General features: G+C 37.9%; 1 protein-coding gene across 1 annotated transcript in view; it reads left to right on the top strand.

Moving 5' to 3' along the window:
• The first annotated feature begins 1428 nt into the window (after window positions 1–1428).
• LOC144971789 (neurobeachin-like) overlaps window positions 1429–15392 on the top strand; it is a 23653-nt gene continuing 9689 nt past the window's right edge. The window contains exons 1-2 of the mRNA XM_078912864.1: window positions 1429–1758; window positions 13377–13508. Coding sequence (XP_078768990.1) covers window positions 1429–1758; window positions 13377–13508 — 462 coding nt within the window. The remainder of the gene's footprint in view (window positions 1759–13376; window positions 13509–15392) is intronic.

Raw genomic sequence — 15392 nt, 5'->3', positions numbered from 1 at the left:
GAGAGAGAGAGAGAGAGAGAGAGAGAGAGAGAGGGGGGGGGGAGAGCGCGAAAGGATGAGGAGAGGGTGGACAATAATATCCATCTTGAATGATTTTAAAAAGGGAAATTATGAGGATGTAAGCCTGCCTGGATTCATTTAAATAACAATTCGATACAATAATCATTTATTCGTGAAATAAACAGGAAACGTGCTAGAAGGAAGAGAGAGAGGGGGAGAGAGAGAGAGAGAGAGAGAGAGAGAGAGAGAGAGAGAGAGAGAGAGAGAGAGAGGTATTACAATAATAACCAGATGTTCCAAAATGGCCAATATCTACTACATACTAATACCTTCCCACAGAGATCAATCAAAGGTGTAATCAGTGCATGCCCGCCTGTGTACTTACGTACGTGCATTCGTTGCCGTACTTTAATGCACGTGCATTTGTATCAATCTCAATCCCCGATTCTGTGAGTGACAACAATATCTTCATCAAAGACCCGACGGTCCCTTTGTAGTCTGTCGGCAAATGGTCATTCCAGCGATACGACCAGGTAACTGGATTGTGCCTGGAGCGGGTCTGGAACTTGAATTGGTTCAAAGGCTAGTCTGTCAAAGGGGCATCTCCATCATAGAGAATACAGGATGTGATCTCCATCTCCGAACTGTCCTGTCGTTCCGTTGAGTTTTTCTTTGATCAAAATGGTCGATGAATTCATATATTCTTAGATTTTGCTTAATTCACCTCATTTTCTGCTGCTGTTGCTGCTATTGCTGTTGTTGCTGCTGCTGTCGATTTTCATGTTTGTAGTGGCGATGCTCCTGATGCTGCCGCCGCCAGTCTTAGTGTTTGTAATGTTGGATGTTTTTGCTTCCCCTGAAAACCTCCGGTTTCATTGTTTGGGCGGCTATGTGGTCTTGTGTATGACACGCGCTTTTGGATCGGAAGGTCCTGGGTTCGAGCCTTGCTCGGCGCATAGTTGATTCCTTGGAAAAGGCTCTTTACTCACATTCTCTCATCGTACTCATGTGTAAAATGAGTATCTGGCCGATAACAGCATTGTCTCTGTCGGAAAAAGTTGTAATATCGCCTAACTGTCGTCATGTCTCGTTCTACATGCTGAAGTAATCGCCGGTTTTAGTGGGAGGTTTTTTTGTGCTGTTGTTATACAACTGTTTTGTCGCCAATTTTAGTGTTTGTTGCTGCCTTGTGTTATTTAGTAGTTTGACAATCGAATTTTAATTTTAGACAGTATATTACGTTTACGTAAAATTCTCACCACTTGTGCCAGCCAAATCGATTAGAGTCAACGCACAAACTTAAGTCGTGTGCAATTCTGATGACTTAAAATGTGTTAGAGAATAATTGGTTGAGGACATACAGCAATCTAGAGAAGGCTAAGGTTGGGAATGATCATCTTTAGGGCTGTCTTAAAACGACAAAACACAATGAGTGACGTCACCAGCAGACACCCATTTCCTAAAACAATTCAGAGTAGCAGACACCCATTTCCTAAAACAATTCAGGGTAGCAGACACCCATTTCCTAAAACAATTCAGACTCCTCACTGGAAGGGTCAATTCAATCCAAACCACCGCCCTCCGTCGCCCCACCCCTGCCCCTCTCTTCAGGAGAGTAATTGTAGAAGGGTCGATTTGGTTCCATGCCCCAGTCGTATGCGTCTGTTTGTGTTCTGTGTGTGGGAATGTAATGATGAGGTCCTTATCTTAATCAAAACAGGTCGTTCAAAGAACGGAGAAAGCAGTTGGAATGACGGGGTTTGGGGAAAAGGAAGCGGGGGAAAGGGGGGGGGGGGGGGGGAGGTGCATGCATGTTTGACTAACTAACCCATCAATCATTCGTTTACAGTTACAGTGGAAGCAAATCTGTAAAGATTGACTTCAAACTACATTCCGTTCTTCTCTATCACATCATATTATTATTATCATTCTCTCTCTCTCTCTCACTCTCTCTCTCTCTCTCTTTCTCTCTCTCTCTCTTTTTCTCTCTCTCTCTCTCTCTCTCTCTCTCTCTCTCTCTCTCGCTCTCGCTCTCATCCCTCGTATTTCTATCTATATATATATATCCATCCATCCACCCATCCTTCTGTCCATCTGGTCCATCTATCCATTCATCCATCCATCCATCCATCCATCTATCTATCCATCTATCCATCTATCTATCTTCCCCATCCCTTTCTGGTTCTTTATTTAGCACATGCTAGTCATTACCAAAACATTTACGAGAGATTCACGTGCCTGCTTTCAGTACAGCATCACTCACTTGTCGTTGCTCTCGTCATTTTGTTTACACGTACAAGTAGTAGGGGGTACATAAATGTTTTATGATACACCTTGTTAACCGCTTCAAGTGTAAGTATTTAATACACATCGCGATAAAGAGGTGATAAAAACAACTAAATCTAGTTGGCTCTAACTCTAGGAAAGGATCCAGTGTCTCTTACAAATTATTGCAGGTGGGGTGCGCTGATATAGCGCGCATTCATAAAGATAGAGGGACATGTCTTGATTTACACATCGACAGCAATAAATACTCACTCTGACAGAGTAAGACGGCTTATCTCGAAAATGTGACCCACAGTCTAAATCTGGTGTTATGTATGTGTTGGGGGGGGGGGGGGTCAGATACCGAAAAGATAATGAAGTTTGAAGACTGGTATCGTCGGAAATATGATGAAATTTTTTTCTCGGCTTAAAAGAGATGATTATTCATTCTCTCAACAAAGTATAACCTAAGTTTCACACTTACGACTGAAACTTTATTGTTATTATTATTATTATTATTATTATTATTATTATTATTATTATTATTATTAATTATTATTATTATTATTATTATTATTATTATTATTATTATTATTATTTATTATTATTATTATTATTATATTATTATTATTATTATTATTATATTATTATACTGCAGAAGCCTTAGGTTTGAGATTTTTATGGGACGAGATTAGAATCATTTTAATCGATTGATTCGTCTATGGTTCCCCCCCCCCTATCTATCTCTTTCCTCTCCTCCTCCCACTCCCCCTCTCCTCCTCTCTCTCTCTCTCTCTCTCTCTCTCTCTCTCTCTCTCTTCTCTCTTGTCTTCTCCCCTTCACCCCCTACTCTCCTCTCACCCTCTCACTCTATTCTATCCCTCTATCTATCTATCTATCTATCTATCTATCTATCTATCTATCTATCTATCTATCTATCTATCTATCTATCTATCTATCTATCCATCAATCTATCGATCTATTTATATTTGAGTAGCTGACTTAGTCACATCCTGATAGAATATGACTCAACAATCTCAATATATCTTTTAGACTCTTTAGAATCACCAGAGAAAATTTGGAGTTTCAAAACACTCAGGGTTTGTTTCGTTTTTTATGAGGCAAACAAGACATTTTCCTTTTTAAGTCAATAAATAATGACCAAAAAATGCGGTTTTCTTTGAATGATTAAAATGGGACTTAGTACGTTTTGAAAGTCATCTACTCATTTGGTTCTTTCTCCCTATCCTCTCCCTCCCTCCCTCCCTCAGTCTTCCCAACCACCTTGGTTGATGAATGAATCTAGCAATGACCAGTGACACAGTAATGCAAATAATGCGTCTTTCCTTCCATCGCTATGCCCTTCTCCAAGCCTGACACTACTTACTGCCGACTCGGTTTGGAGTTGTAGAGATGCCAAACCTAATCACTAATAAGAAATGTGGGGATTAATGGAGGCAGAGAGAAAGGGAGTACGTGGGAGAGGATGAGAAGAGAGAGAGAGAGAGAGAGAGAGAGAGAGAGAGAGAGAGAGAGAGAGAGAGAAAAGGGGGAAAAAGGAGATGAGACGTACGTTTATCACATTTACTCAATATTGTCGTTTTTTATGTATGAGTTCTGTAATTTTTGTTTGTCTTATTTTGTCTTGTTTTGTTTTTTTTAATTTATAGGTGTGTTTGTGCTTTGTGGTGTGTCTATAATATGTGTGTGTAGAATTCCAAAACTATTTTGATGGTAGTCTGTAGTCTGTGTGTGTGTGTGTGGGGGGGGGGGGGGGGGGACGACGAAATTATAGCAAACCTCAATGTGGTGTACCGAGTGAATGACTCCAACACGAGGTGATCGATTGACGAGGCGGGAAGACGAGACTGGTCATTTGGACACTATCAACAACACACACACACACACACACACACACACACACACACACACACACCGCTAATCCCGCCCACTTTGCCTTGAATGGAGGTTGGAGGAGGAGGAGTCAAACATGACAGGACACTTACATCCCTCGGGAGATGCTACTCATGACTCTATTATCGGTGGATTTTATTCTTGTATTTTGTTTTCCCTTCAAAGAAAAAACAATGTCTATTTAAATACGCAATTTTGTTTGGTCATAATTTGTTTGCTTTGTTGTGGGTTTTTGTTGTTGTTGTTTTGTTTGTTTTGTTGTTGTTGTTTTTTCAAGTATTATAATATATTTCGGTTCTTGAGGACCATAGTCTATTTTGTGCCTCATATAGATAGAATGCGCTTGGCCAAGGAGTTCACAACATTGCCATCTGGAAGTATAACGGACCAACACAAACTTGTACCATGAACTGTCTGGTTAATCGAGAGACAACCACAAACTGTGAAAACATAACACTGCTCTCCTTGTTTCTCTCTTCCTCTCTCTCCTGTGTGTGTGTGTGTGTGTGTGTGTGTGTGTGTGTGTTGTGTTTGTTTGTCTATCTCTCTCTCTCTCTCTCTCTCTCTCTCTCTCTCTCTCTCTCTCTCTCATCATCTATCTATCTATCTATCTATCTATCTATCTATCTATCTATCTATCTATCTATCTATCTATCTATCTATCTATCTATCTACCTATTTATCCATCTATCTATCTACCTACCGCTCTCTCATCTTCCGAAATGATAGTCTGAAATAGTAGCATTCAAGTGCTTTTATTTTGTTTTGTTTGTTTTTTTAAGGGGGGGGGGGGGTTGTTGTTTGTTTGTATGTTTTTGTTTGTTTGTTTTGTTGTTTTGTTTTTTTGCCTTTTTTTGCTTTGCCTCTTTTCCCCCTCGTAGTCTTTAGTGGGCCATATTCTATTTTTGGCCAAAAATACACCGTGGCTATGAACAGAAAGGTTAGTCTCAATGATTGGGGAAGGAATCGGAGAGACAGACTTTTTTTTCTCTCCCCACTCGTGCCGTAACGATAATCTGAAATACACAGTAGTTTATTGTTGTTGTTACTTTTTATATGTTGATTCGTTTGGATTGCTTTTTTTCTTCTCGTATTTTTCAAATTTCTGTTGTTTGTCTGGTATGTTTGTTTGTTTTTTTAAATTACATGTTTGCGTGTTATTTTATTTTTCGTTTGTGTTTTTTTAGTTGTTGCTTTGTTTTTTGTATCTTGCTTTAGTTTCTTCGGTCGGGGGGGGGGTTGCTGTTTTTGTTTGTTCTGTTTTTTGGGTTTTGTTTTTTTTCTGGGGGGAGGGGTGGGTGTTGTGTTGCTGTTTGTTTGTTTGTTTTTTGTTTTTTTTTTTTTATTTTTTTTTTGTTCTTGTGCTTTATTTGCTAAAAATGTGAGTATCATCTGGAACGTGGAAGTGTTTAAATATTAATGACCGTTACATTACCGGTTCTGCTGTGTCTTCAGGGAGACATTCATTTTCATTAGCGGCATCCTCACAGACTACGCCGGGCTATCGCTGGCCTTACTACAGTTATAGTCGACCCCCTAGAGACTCGGTCATCATTTCCGTCTTGTATAATTGGCCAACGTTTTTCTTTTTGTTCCTTGTTGGGTGTTTGTTTTTGTTTTTTTTTTTTTTTGTTTTTTTTTGTTTATTGTTGTTTTTTTTTAGCCTGCTTCTTTTAGAAATTGGAATTGTATTGGCTCATAGTTTATAATACAACCGCCACAAACATACTACCATCTTACGGCGCTATTTTTATACATCAATTATAATTTATTGTTGAACCAAATATTGCTTCCTTTTCCTTCCTTCTTTCATTTTCTTTTCTTATTTTTAAATATAAATTTGTATTGTTTTTGTTTTTTGTTTGTTTTGTTTGTCTGTTGTTTTGTTTTGCTTTGCTTTGCTTTGTTTTTTTGTTTTTTTTTTTTTGTTGTTTTTTTTTTTTTTTTTTTTTTTTTTTTTTGGGGGGGGGGGGGTTTCATGTTTTCTTTTAATAGTTGTCTTAAAGGTTTAAGCGTTATTATTAGCATCGTATTACTCATATGATACGACAGTATTAGGTTAACCTGTCAGTTATTCTCGTCTCCCACTGCTTTAAATGTCTCTATCGGAATTAGAACTGATATTCTCTCTCTCTCTCTCTCTCTCTCTCTCTCTCTCTCTCTCTCTCTCTCTCATTCTCTCTCTCTCTCTCTCTCTCTCTCTCTCTCTTTTACCATCCATTCTCCTATCTAGTCTAAAAAGAAAGAAAAAACAACAACAACACACACACACACAACAAATTTGATCATAACCATATCAGTCTCCATTACACCGATTACCCCCCCCCCCCCCCCCTCCTCACATACCCCCCTTCCTGATTATAATCAAGACTCAAATTCGATTTGATGCGATCAAACCCCTCCCAACCGTGACAAATTGTTATAAAAATGTTCCAATGTTTATGGCTTTGGTGGCGGACAGCAATCCCAAATTGTAACCCACCTCCTCAAAGCGGTTCAACATATCGCTGTCATAATTTGTTGGAAGTTGAAAACGGAATTTATAACTAATACTGGGATACAGGGACTTAGTTCAGAATTATTTGTTTATTTTTTTTTTTAGGAGAATGAATAATAAAGTTATTTTTAAGCTTCGTTTTTTTTTGTGTGGATTTTTAAAAAATGATTCATCGCCGATTATGTCGGGATGGTTTAATATTAATAATAATGATAATAATAATATAATAATAATAATAATAATATAATAATATAATAATAATAATAAATATATATAATAATAATAATAAATATAATAATATAATAATATAATAATAATAATAATAATATAATAATAATATATATAATAAAAATATATAATAATAATAATAATAATAGATTTAGGTGCTAAACATTTGATTTCCAGACAAATGAAAAATAAAATAAAAGATGAGACTTGGGCTAAGAGTTTATGTTCGATTGAGGACCAATCAAATGGTGTCATTTCTTGAAATGCGGCTATGCGGTCTCGTCATGACACCCGCTTTCGGATCGGAAGGTCCTGGATTCGAACCTCGCGCGGCGCATAGTCGAGTCCTTGGAGAAGGCTCTTTACTCACATTCTCTCACCGTACACAGGTGTAAAATGAGTACCTGGCCGTTAACTGCGTTGTAAATGTAATATCGTCTAACAGGCGTCATGTCCCGCCCTTCATGTTGAATATTGCTGTTGGCCAGGGACCCCTTGTAAAGCGCTTTGAGCACGTCAGTGGATATTGCGCTATATAAAAGCCCATTTTAAACGAAAGCATTTAAAACCCCACGTCTTGAGAAGGCGAGTAAACATAATTTTGTGAAGCAACAAAAACGTTAACTATCTAACTTGATTTTAAATTGAAATACCCATTTTAATATCTGATTTTCTCCAGCATCATACATACTACTGTTTTGAGACGACGGGATTCAAAATTGACGCGATGGAGTTTTTATCGTTTCGATGAGAATTGATGCGAGAACGATGGTTGATTGTATTATGAAGGAATTAAGTAATTAACAGTCCGCTCGTGTTATTAGGGATGGATGCATGAGGAATTTGATTTGGTGAATGGAGTGAACCGTTTGACGAATGTCCCTGAAAATCAATTGTATGTTTACAGTGCATTTAACGTTAGCCGTGGAGACGCTGGTCATTATTCATCGTTAAACATTTTTATTGACCATCAGTCCGATTAAATGTTAATTATTGGGATGGAATTTTATGTCGATGCTATGCATTGAATTAAAATCCTCACAGCATCTTCTCCCTGCTTGATGAATCGTTCCAACACACAAAACTGTGTAATATAACCTTTAACGCTTATAATATGACTTATATAATTTAGTGAGAACTAATCATTAGCAGGCGATCTAAAACTTATACCAAAAAGAGCTGATTGACGTCAGCTTCGATTAAATTGATTGATAAGAGAGTTCGGTAATATTTTATTGAAAAAACAAATGCAAACTAAATAGATAACACACACACACACACACACACACACAATCAAATGAATGGACGAATGCGAAAGTGAGGGGAATATTAGGTGCTTTAAAAGAAATAATATTTGAGAATGAATTTGAGTAGCCGTAGATATTAAATTGTTGTGCCAACAAATCTTGGCTTAGTCAATAACTTTGGAAGATGTATCTGACCGCGATGGCATGTTGAAACATCAGAATGATCAACGTGTCTGCTCCTGTCAACGAACTCCGATGCCATGCCAGATTTTTGCTGGCAATGGTGACGTGACCACTCTGCATTTAAGATCCTGTTACACTCGAGACCGCTTAATTGGAGAGAGAGAGAGAGAGAGAGAGAGAGAGAGAGAGAGAGAGAGAGAGAGAGAGAGAGAGAGAGAGAGAGAGAGAGAGAGAGAGAGAGAGAGAGAGAGGGAGAGAGAGTGTTCCAATTTAGCGGCGTGCAATTTTACCGGTTTATAAAGATGGTCTTGTTAATTGGGACGATGATATAGATTATCATAGAGTGTACCCACATTTTGATTGATATGAAGGAAAATAGTGTGAGTTTATTTACATGCTGCCTCCGTGTCTCAATTATTTTAAATCACTAAATTGAGCAGCAGTGCACTCCATTCGAAAACACGTTGAACAATTAAAGAGCTTAACTCCATGGTCATAGCGAGACTGAACTGCGTCTAAACCATAATTCATCCTGATTTATATAGATAGTTGCAGATTTAATCATCTTCAACAGACAGGAAATAATTGCAATGGGTCTCGGATTCCAAGGCTGCACAAACTATAATTCTTTAGCGTGAAACGGCTTGCTGCAGATTTGATAGGACGCTAGTCTATCGCAAAGTACTTTCTGGCAGATAATACAAACAATTACCCGATCACTTATTCTGCGTGGACAAAGGGGTCAGAATTAAAAATCTCAACTTCACCCGGGATCAATCTCGGTCACTTTTCGTGGGAAGCAGCAGTTCTACCGACTGTGCTAGCTGAGCTATTGGGATTCCCCTTTGAAGGCAGTGGGTCTCAAATTTATATATATATATAATATATTTAATGGAGTTCCTACATGTGCTTCAATTCCAAGAAACATGCATTTGTATAATCTGTTGATGGAAAGTGCATCATGTCAATGAAGGAAGAAAATGAAAAATAAAAAAACATCCCAGTCAAATCATTCCGATTAAGCGGCTGTCCCGATTAAGCAGCGTTCCAGCTACGTGCAGCATCATACCATGCTGATGATGACGACGACGACGGTGTATGTATGATGCTGTAGACGAGTCTGTCTATCTGCCTGTCTGTCAATCTGTCGTCCAAGAAATTATCTACAGGTTGACACTCTGGCACTGTTCCTTGCTGATTCCGTCTGACTCACACTGGTCACCCTCTGATCGTTTCTTTCATTACAGTCATCATCGTCATCATCAACTTCGCGATTCCTTCATTATCACTATGCATGACTGCCATTAGCACTTAGTAGGGATCTAATCATTGGATTATCTCAGTGGTGTTTGTTTTCGTTTCTGTTCGGCCGGACGTTGGTTTGAATGTTGCCTAATTATTATTATTTTATATATATATTTGTTGTTTTTTTTTTTTTTTTGTTTGTTTTTTTTTTTTTTTTTTTGGGGGGGGGGGGAGAGGGCGAGGTTGTATTTTTGTTTTGTTTTGTTTTTGTTTTGTTTATTTGCTGTTTTGGAGGGTTTTTTGGTTCTAAGTTTTGTCCTATTTTGATTTGCCTTAGGTTTTTTGTTTTCTTTTGTACATGTTTGTTTTGTTAAGTCATTTTGGGTTGCGGTGGGGGGGGGGGGGGGCGAGGTGCCAAGTAAGCGCCATGTCTTAGTTCAAGGTTTGGTGAGATTGAGCAATGCTAGAAATTAAAAATAAGAAAAACACTTATTAACATTAACACCGAACCCACTCTGGTTTATTATCATCATCATCATCATCATCATCATCATCATCATCATCATCATCATCATCACACGTCCACCATCACCACCAATAAACGCGTTCAAAATTAGGGAAATTATAAATAGAGACCGGCCATCGTATCGAATAGCCAATCCATTTCACGCATACCAATTTCTTTTTTCCTCCCACTCCACCATTCACAACAGTAATCTATTTTAAAACTGTAGATAATTGTAGTACACTTAGTGTCCCTCCGTCATCCCAAGTGTATACGCAGTGGTGGCAGATTTGTGATGTGTTTGTTTATGGCGGGATCATTCAGATTATTACACATACAATTACTACTATAGGGATTTTAGGGGTCATCATCGCCCATAATCTGTCAGTCGGTCCGTCGGTCTGTCTGGTCAGGCCGGGCAAGGTCATCAGGTGTCATGGATGGAGGTTAGAGAGATGAAGGTGGCCAAAGGCAGCTGGATGGGGAAATGAGGATGGTATTACCGGACACTAATTAGATATCAATTAAGGCTATTCACTAGTCAGAAGACTATTAAAACCTCCCTCTGTTTCGTGTGTTTGTTGTTTTTTTTTTTTTTTTTTTTGTTTGTTGGTTTTTTTTTTTTTTTTTGTTAAAAAAAATTTGTCTTGTTTGATTGTTTTTTTTTTTAAATGTTTTTTTTTTAAAAAAATTATTTGTCATGTTTGATTGTTTTTTTGTTTTTTTGTTGTTTTTTTTTTTTTGTTTTTTTTTTATATTTTTTGTCTTGCTTTGTTTGTTTATGTTTGTTCTGATTTGGGTTGGGTTTTATTTGTTCTTTGGGGTTATTTTTTTTTTTTTACTTTTTTTTTCTTCCTGATTTAGAAAAAAAATATGTTTTCTTTTGTTTTGATTTTTACCTGTATGTATGACTGTGTGGAGTTTTTCTTTGTGTGTGTGTGTGTGTGTTTTTTTTTCTTCATGTTTTTTTGGGGGATTTTGGTGTGTTTTTGTTTTGTTTTGTATTTTTTGTCCTGTTTTTAATCAATAAGATGAGCAGTCCTCATCATTACCTACCAAACGATATATTATAATATAGCTACATGTTTGTGTGAATGTAACGATTATAATATGAAATGGATCGTTGTTTTGCCTGTCATAGTCCTGCTGCTGGTGATTATTTGCCTGAACCAGATTGGTTATGGTGATTGATGATCTCAGAAGAAGAATAAGTCGAATAAGCAAACAATAAAGAATTTAATATATTCATTAATAAATAGATGAGTGAATTTATTTATTGCTTAAGAGATATATTATAGATAATTACTTAACGAACGAACGAACTACAAAGCAAACTAATTAATTATTAATTGATTAATGTATAAATAAATAGGTTGATAAATAAATAAATGAATGAATAAATAAATTAATTAATTAATTACTTAATTAAATTAATAGATAAATATCGAAATAGATGATGATAAATGAATAATAAATAGATAAATAACATTTTTAAAAAGAAAGAAAAAGAAACTTCCAAGATTTGACGACTGTTTTAGTCGCAGGTTATATCCAGCATTACACCTAATGTTCTTTAAGAGTAAAAACTTTTTAATGTGTTTTGTAACTATATACCATGTTTTTGTGTTTTTCTAATTTTTTTTTTTTGTATATTGTGTTTTTCAATATTTATGATTCAATTCAAGACACCTACCTTGTATTGTAATATAATTGACATGGATTGCATCCATTTCATATTGAGCAAAGTCATTGCTCCAACCTAGCCGTGGGTAAGACATTACGCTACACTATTCACAGTTATGCATTCATGATTTGATGAATATAAACACTCTCACACGCTTTGGGGGAAAGAAAACCCTTTAGATATGAAAAAAGAAATAATTTAATGACGATAATAAGAATGATGATACGATTAGGGTCTACCCTCGTCGGTCCTTCGTACGCAATCTATCCTCTCCTCATCATCCCTTTCACGTTCGCCAGCCTCTCATTTCTCCTCTTCTCCTTCTTCCCCTCCTCATTTCCCCCCCTCTTCCATCTCTCATCATCTATCTTCTATCTCCACTCTCTATCTTATAGCTTTCCATTCCCCCTTCCCTCCCCCCTCCCCTCTCTCTCCTCTCTCTCCCTCTCCTCTCCCTCCCCCCCTCCCCTCTCTCCTCCTCATCCTTGTCTTCTCATTCTCTCTCTCTTCTCACACAGCACAACACGAACCTTTCTCTCTCTCTCTCTCTCTTTCTCTCTCTCTCTCTCTCTCTCTCTCTCTCTCTCTCTCTCTCTCTCGTAGTTTTCCCTATTACATATCAATATAGATAGTTCATCTGCAGGCGTGTAATGCTTCAAAATCCAATATATTGTTGTTCTAGTGCGAAATTTCATTATTTTACAAGTTTTGTTGAATTCATCATGTATCTGTAGTTCTGCAGACGAATTGTTCTAGTAGAAGGAAGATCTGAGAGAGAGATTAGAGAAAAAGAGTAGGCGATGGAAGGATGGCGAGAGGGCTTCGAGGGTTAGGACCAGACTATAGGATTATAATCGTGTTTTCTATTGGACCCTTTAGGCTACAAAAACATAATCTCTAATTTGGTGACATCTAAATTACTGACTTGGACCTGTCTGACAGGCAATCTATTCAGTCATCCTCCTCTCCGTGTGTGTGTGTGTGTGTGTGTGTGTGTGTGTGTGTGTGTGTGTTTGTGTTTGTCTGGATAGATACTCTTGCTATCCCACACTTCCTCCTTCTCCTATCTGATTGTGTAACCCTCCCCCCTCTAACTCTCTCTCTCTCTCTCTTCTCTCTCTCTCTCTTCTCTCTCTCTCTTCTCTCTCCTTCTCCCTCTTTCTTCTCTCTTCTCTTTTCTCTTTTTCACAATTTGTCTCTTCTCTCTTTGTGTCCCTCTTCACCTGCCTCTCCATCTATCTAGATACATTATGTCTAAATACCTACCTACCTACATATCTGTCTATATCTCTATCTCTCTATCTCTTTCTGTCCATCTCTATGTATGTATGTCTGTAACTCTATCTTTCTATCTGTAATATTTTTTCCATCTCTCTCCCAACCCCACCCCTCTCTTTGTAATTGATACTCCTCACATTTATATTGCAAACTTTGAAAATGATCCCCCCCCCCCCCCCCATCATCAATATCATCATCGTCGTCGTCGTCGCGTCAGTCTGTCGCTCGTGTCATCTCATATGTCACCATCATCATCGTCGTCGTCATCACCACCACCAGAACCGTCTTTACTTGATAAAATAACCCCCGCCATGTTTCCTGACCGCCTAGCGGGGTCAGACGGGGTCAGAAGACCCCCCATTTCCACAACCCCTGGCAGATGTGACTGTGTCCAGATCGAAGCCTGGCAGTGTAAATGACAGTAATAGTCTTGTCACACAAGGAGGTGTTATGCTGGCAATGGTAACACCCGGTACTCGGTAGTTATTTGGATTCTTTATAATTAAACCTTTTAACATAATGTATTTCATTCTGTCGTGTTGTGTGTTGGCCTTTGTCGTGTGTGCTTGTTTGATTTTTGTTTGAAGTTAACCATTTCAAGGCGAGAGTGAATTTCTGTCAGGTCATTATTTCTTCCATTGTTTAGCCGGTAATAACTTTGTGCAGACCCAATCGATTTCACTAGAAAATCCTCAACGCTATAGGGCTTATATGAAAGAGTACCTAACGAGTACCGGAGTATAAAGGTTATCGATATTTAAAAAATACTGAACTAAAATGACGCCTAACAAGTGGCTTATTTTGTCTTGAATAGAAAGTTGGTTCTCATTTGTTTTCTTATTAACTCTCATAGTCAGAGTAATATTACCGATGTTGCATAATCGGATAAAAAGAGAGAAATATTAAGGGCCTTTCCTTGTAGTTGAATTCGTGTATGTTTGACGGTCTCCGTATATTCCTCGCTTGATACAAGCTCAGGAGGTCGGTTGCTCCAATAAACGGGCGGTATTTTGAGAAAAGAGTTAAATGACGCGAATAATTGAAGCGTTATGAATACTGATTATTCATTTTTTAAAAAATGTCCTTATCCAATTCAATGGACGATACAAAAAGAAATATCTAGGGTCTATAAAGTAAACTGTATTCACCACGAGCGAAGAGGTTGCTTGTGGCGGCAGAGAAGGGTGATTTGAGGGGGATGCCTTGTATCAATATTGGATTAGGGCCCTCCCTGGACTCCCGCTAATGGGTGGGGAGTCTGTGAAGGAAAGAGATTTCCAGATACAACACAAGGCCTCTCCAGCCCACCACTCAACTCGCCATCAGGGAAGCCATTAAAAATTAACCGGAACCGGATCGTAGAACAATCCAGTTATGGGCCCTTGATTAGATTAGCCGCGTTGCCCGCTTCGATGGTGGATGGCTTCGCCTCTGCGCCCATGGGACGATTCGACAGTTTGCCATGGAAGGCATTTTGGCGACCTCTGGGAGTCGGAGAAAAAAAAATATGAGGTCCCATTTTTTTCTGCTATAATAATGAAGATGAAAAAATATTAGTTTTTCGAATTATTTTTTTTTCCTCTTCGGGAGAAATAGTCTGATCATTCATTTTCCAAGGCAGGGGTTAGGATTTATCAGGAATGTGTATATTTTTTGTTTTATTTTGGATGTTTTTATTTATTTTATTTTTTTTCATTGTTTGTTTTGTTTTTGTTTTGTTTTGTATCTTGTTTGTTTTTTGTTTGTTTTTGTTTGTTTTTTTTTTTGGTTTTTTTTTGGGTTGTGGTGGGGGTTTGGTTGGTTTTTTTTGGGGGGGGGGGGTTGTTTGTTTTTGAGAGGGGGGTGTTGTGCTGCTTTTGTTGGGTTTTCTTTGTTTGTTTGTTTGTTTGTTAGGTTTTTTATTTGTTTTTTTTTTTTAATATAATATCTTTACTGTACAAAGAACACGACGGTGCATTTCAGAATGATCGAATCTGCGAGTTGTCCTTCCAACAGGGATGTCTATAGAACTGTAGTGTAATGATCTCTCGGCGATTATGATTCCACTAGGGAATTTTCCTCACGGACAAGTGAGCAGTCACAGCCCCGCCTCTGGGAAATAAACACGCTATTTCTTTGAATGGATCACTTTGGATATTATAATTATTATTAACATTATCATCATCCACAGCGCTTTTGTTAAATTAAGAGAGTAATTTAATATCCTTTTCTCTCACTATTAGAGAGAAGAAGAAAAAAAAAAGAAAGAAAAAAAGGAAAGAAACCGGTGTGGTCTTGGGTGGGGTGGGGGGGGGGGGGGGGGTACGAATGAATGACATGCATTTTGATAAATTATGTTCTACAATG

This window comes from Berghia stephanieae, chromosome 4 (genome assembly GCF_034508935.2).
Source record: "Berghia stephanieae isolate SIO BIC M18660-M18661 chromosome 4, UCSD_Bste_1.3, whole genome shotgun sequence".
NCBI classification, from domain to species: Eukaryota; Metazoa; Mollusca; class Gastropoda; order Nudibranchia; family Aeolidiidae; genus Berghia; species Berghia stephanieae.
Note: the sequence above shows the minus strand (reverse complement) of the source record. Positions and strands in the feature narration are given on the sequence as shown.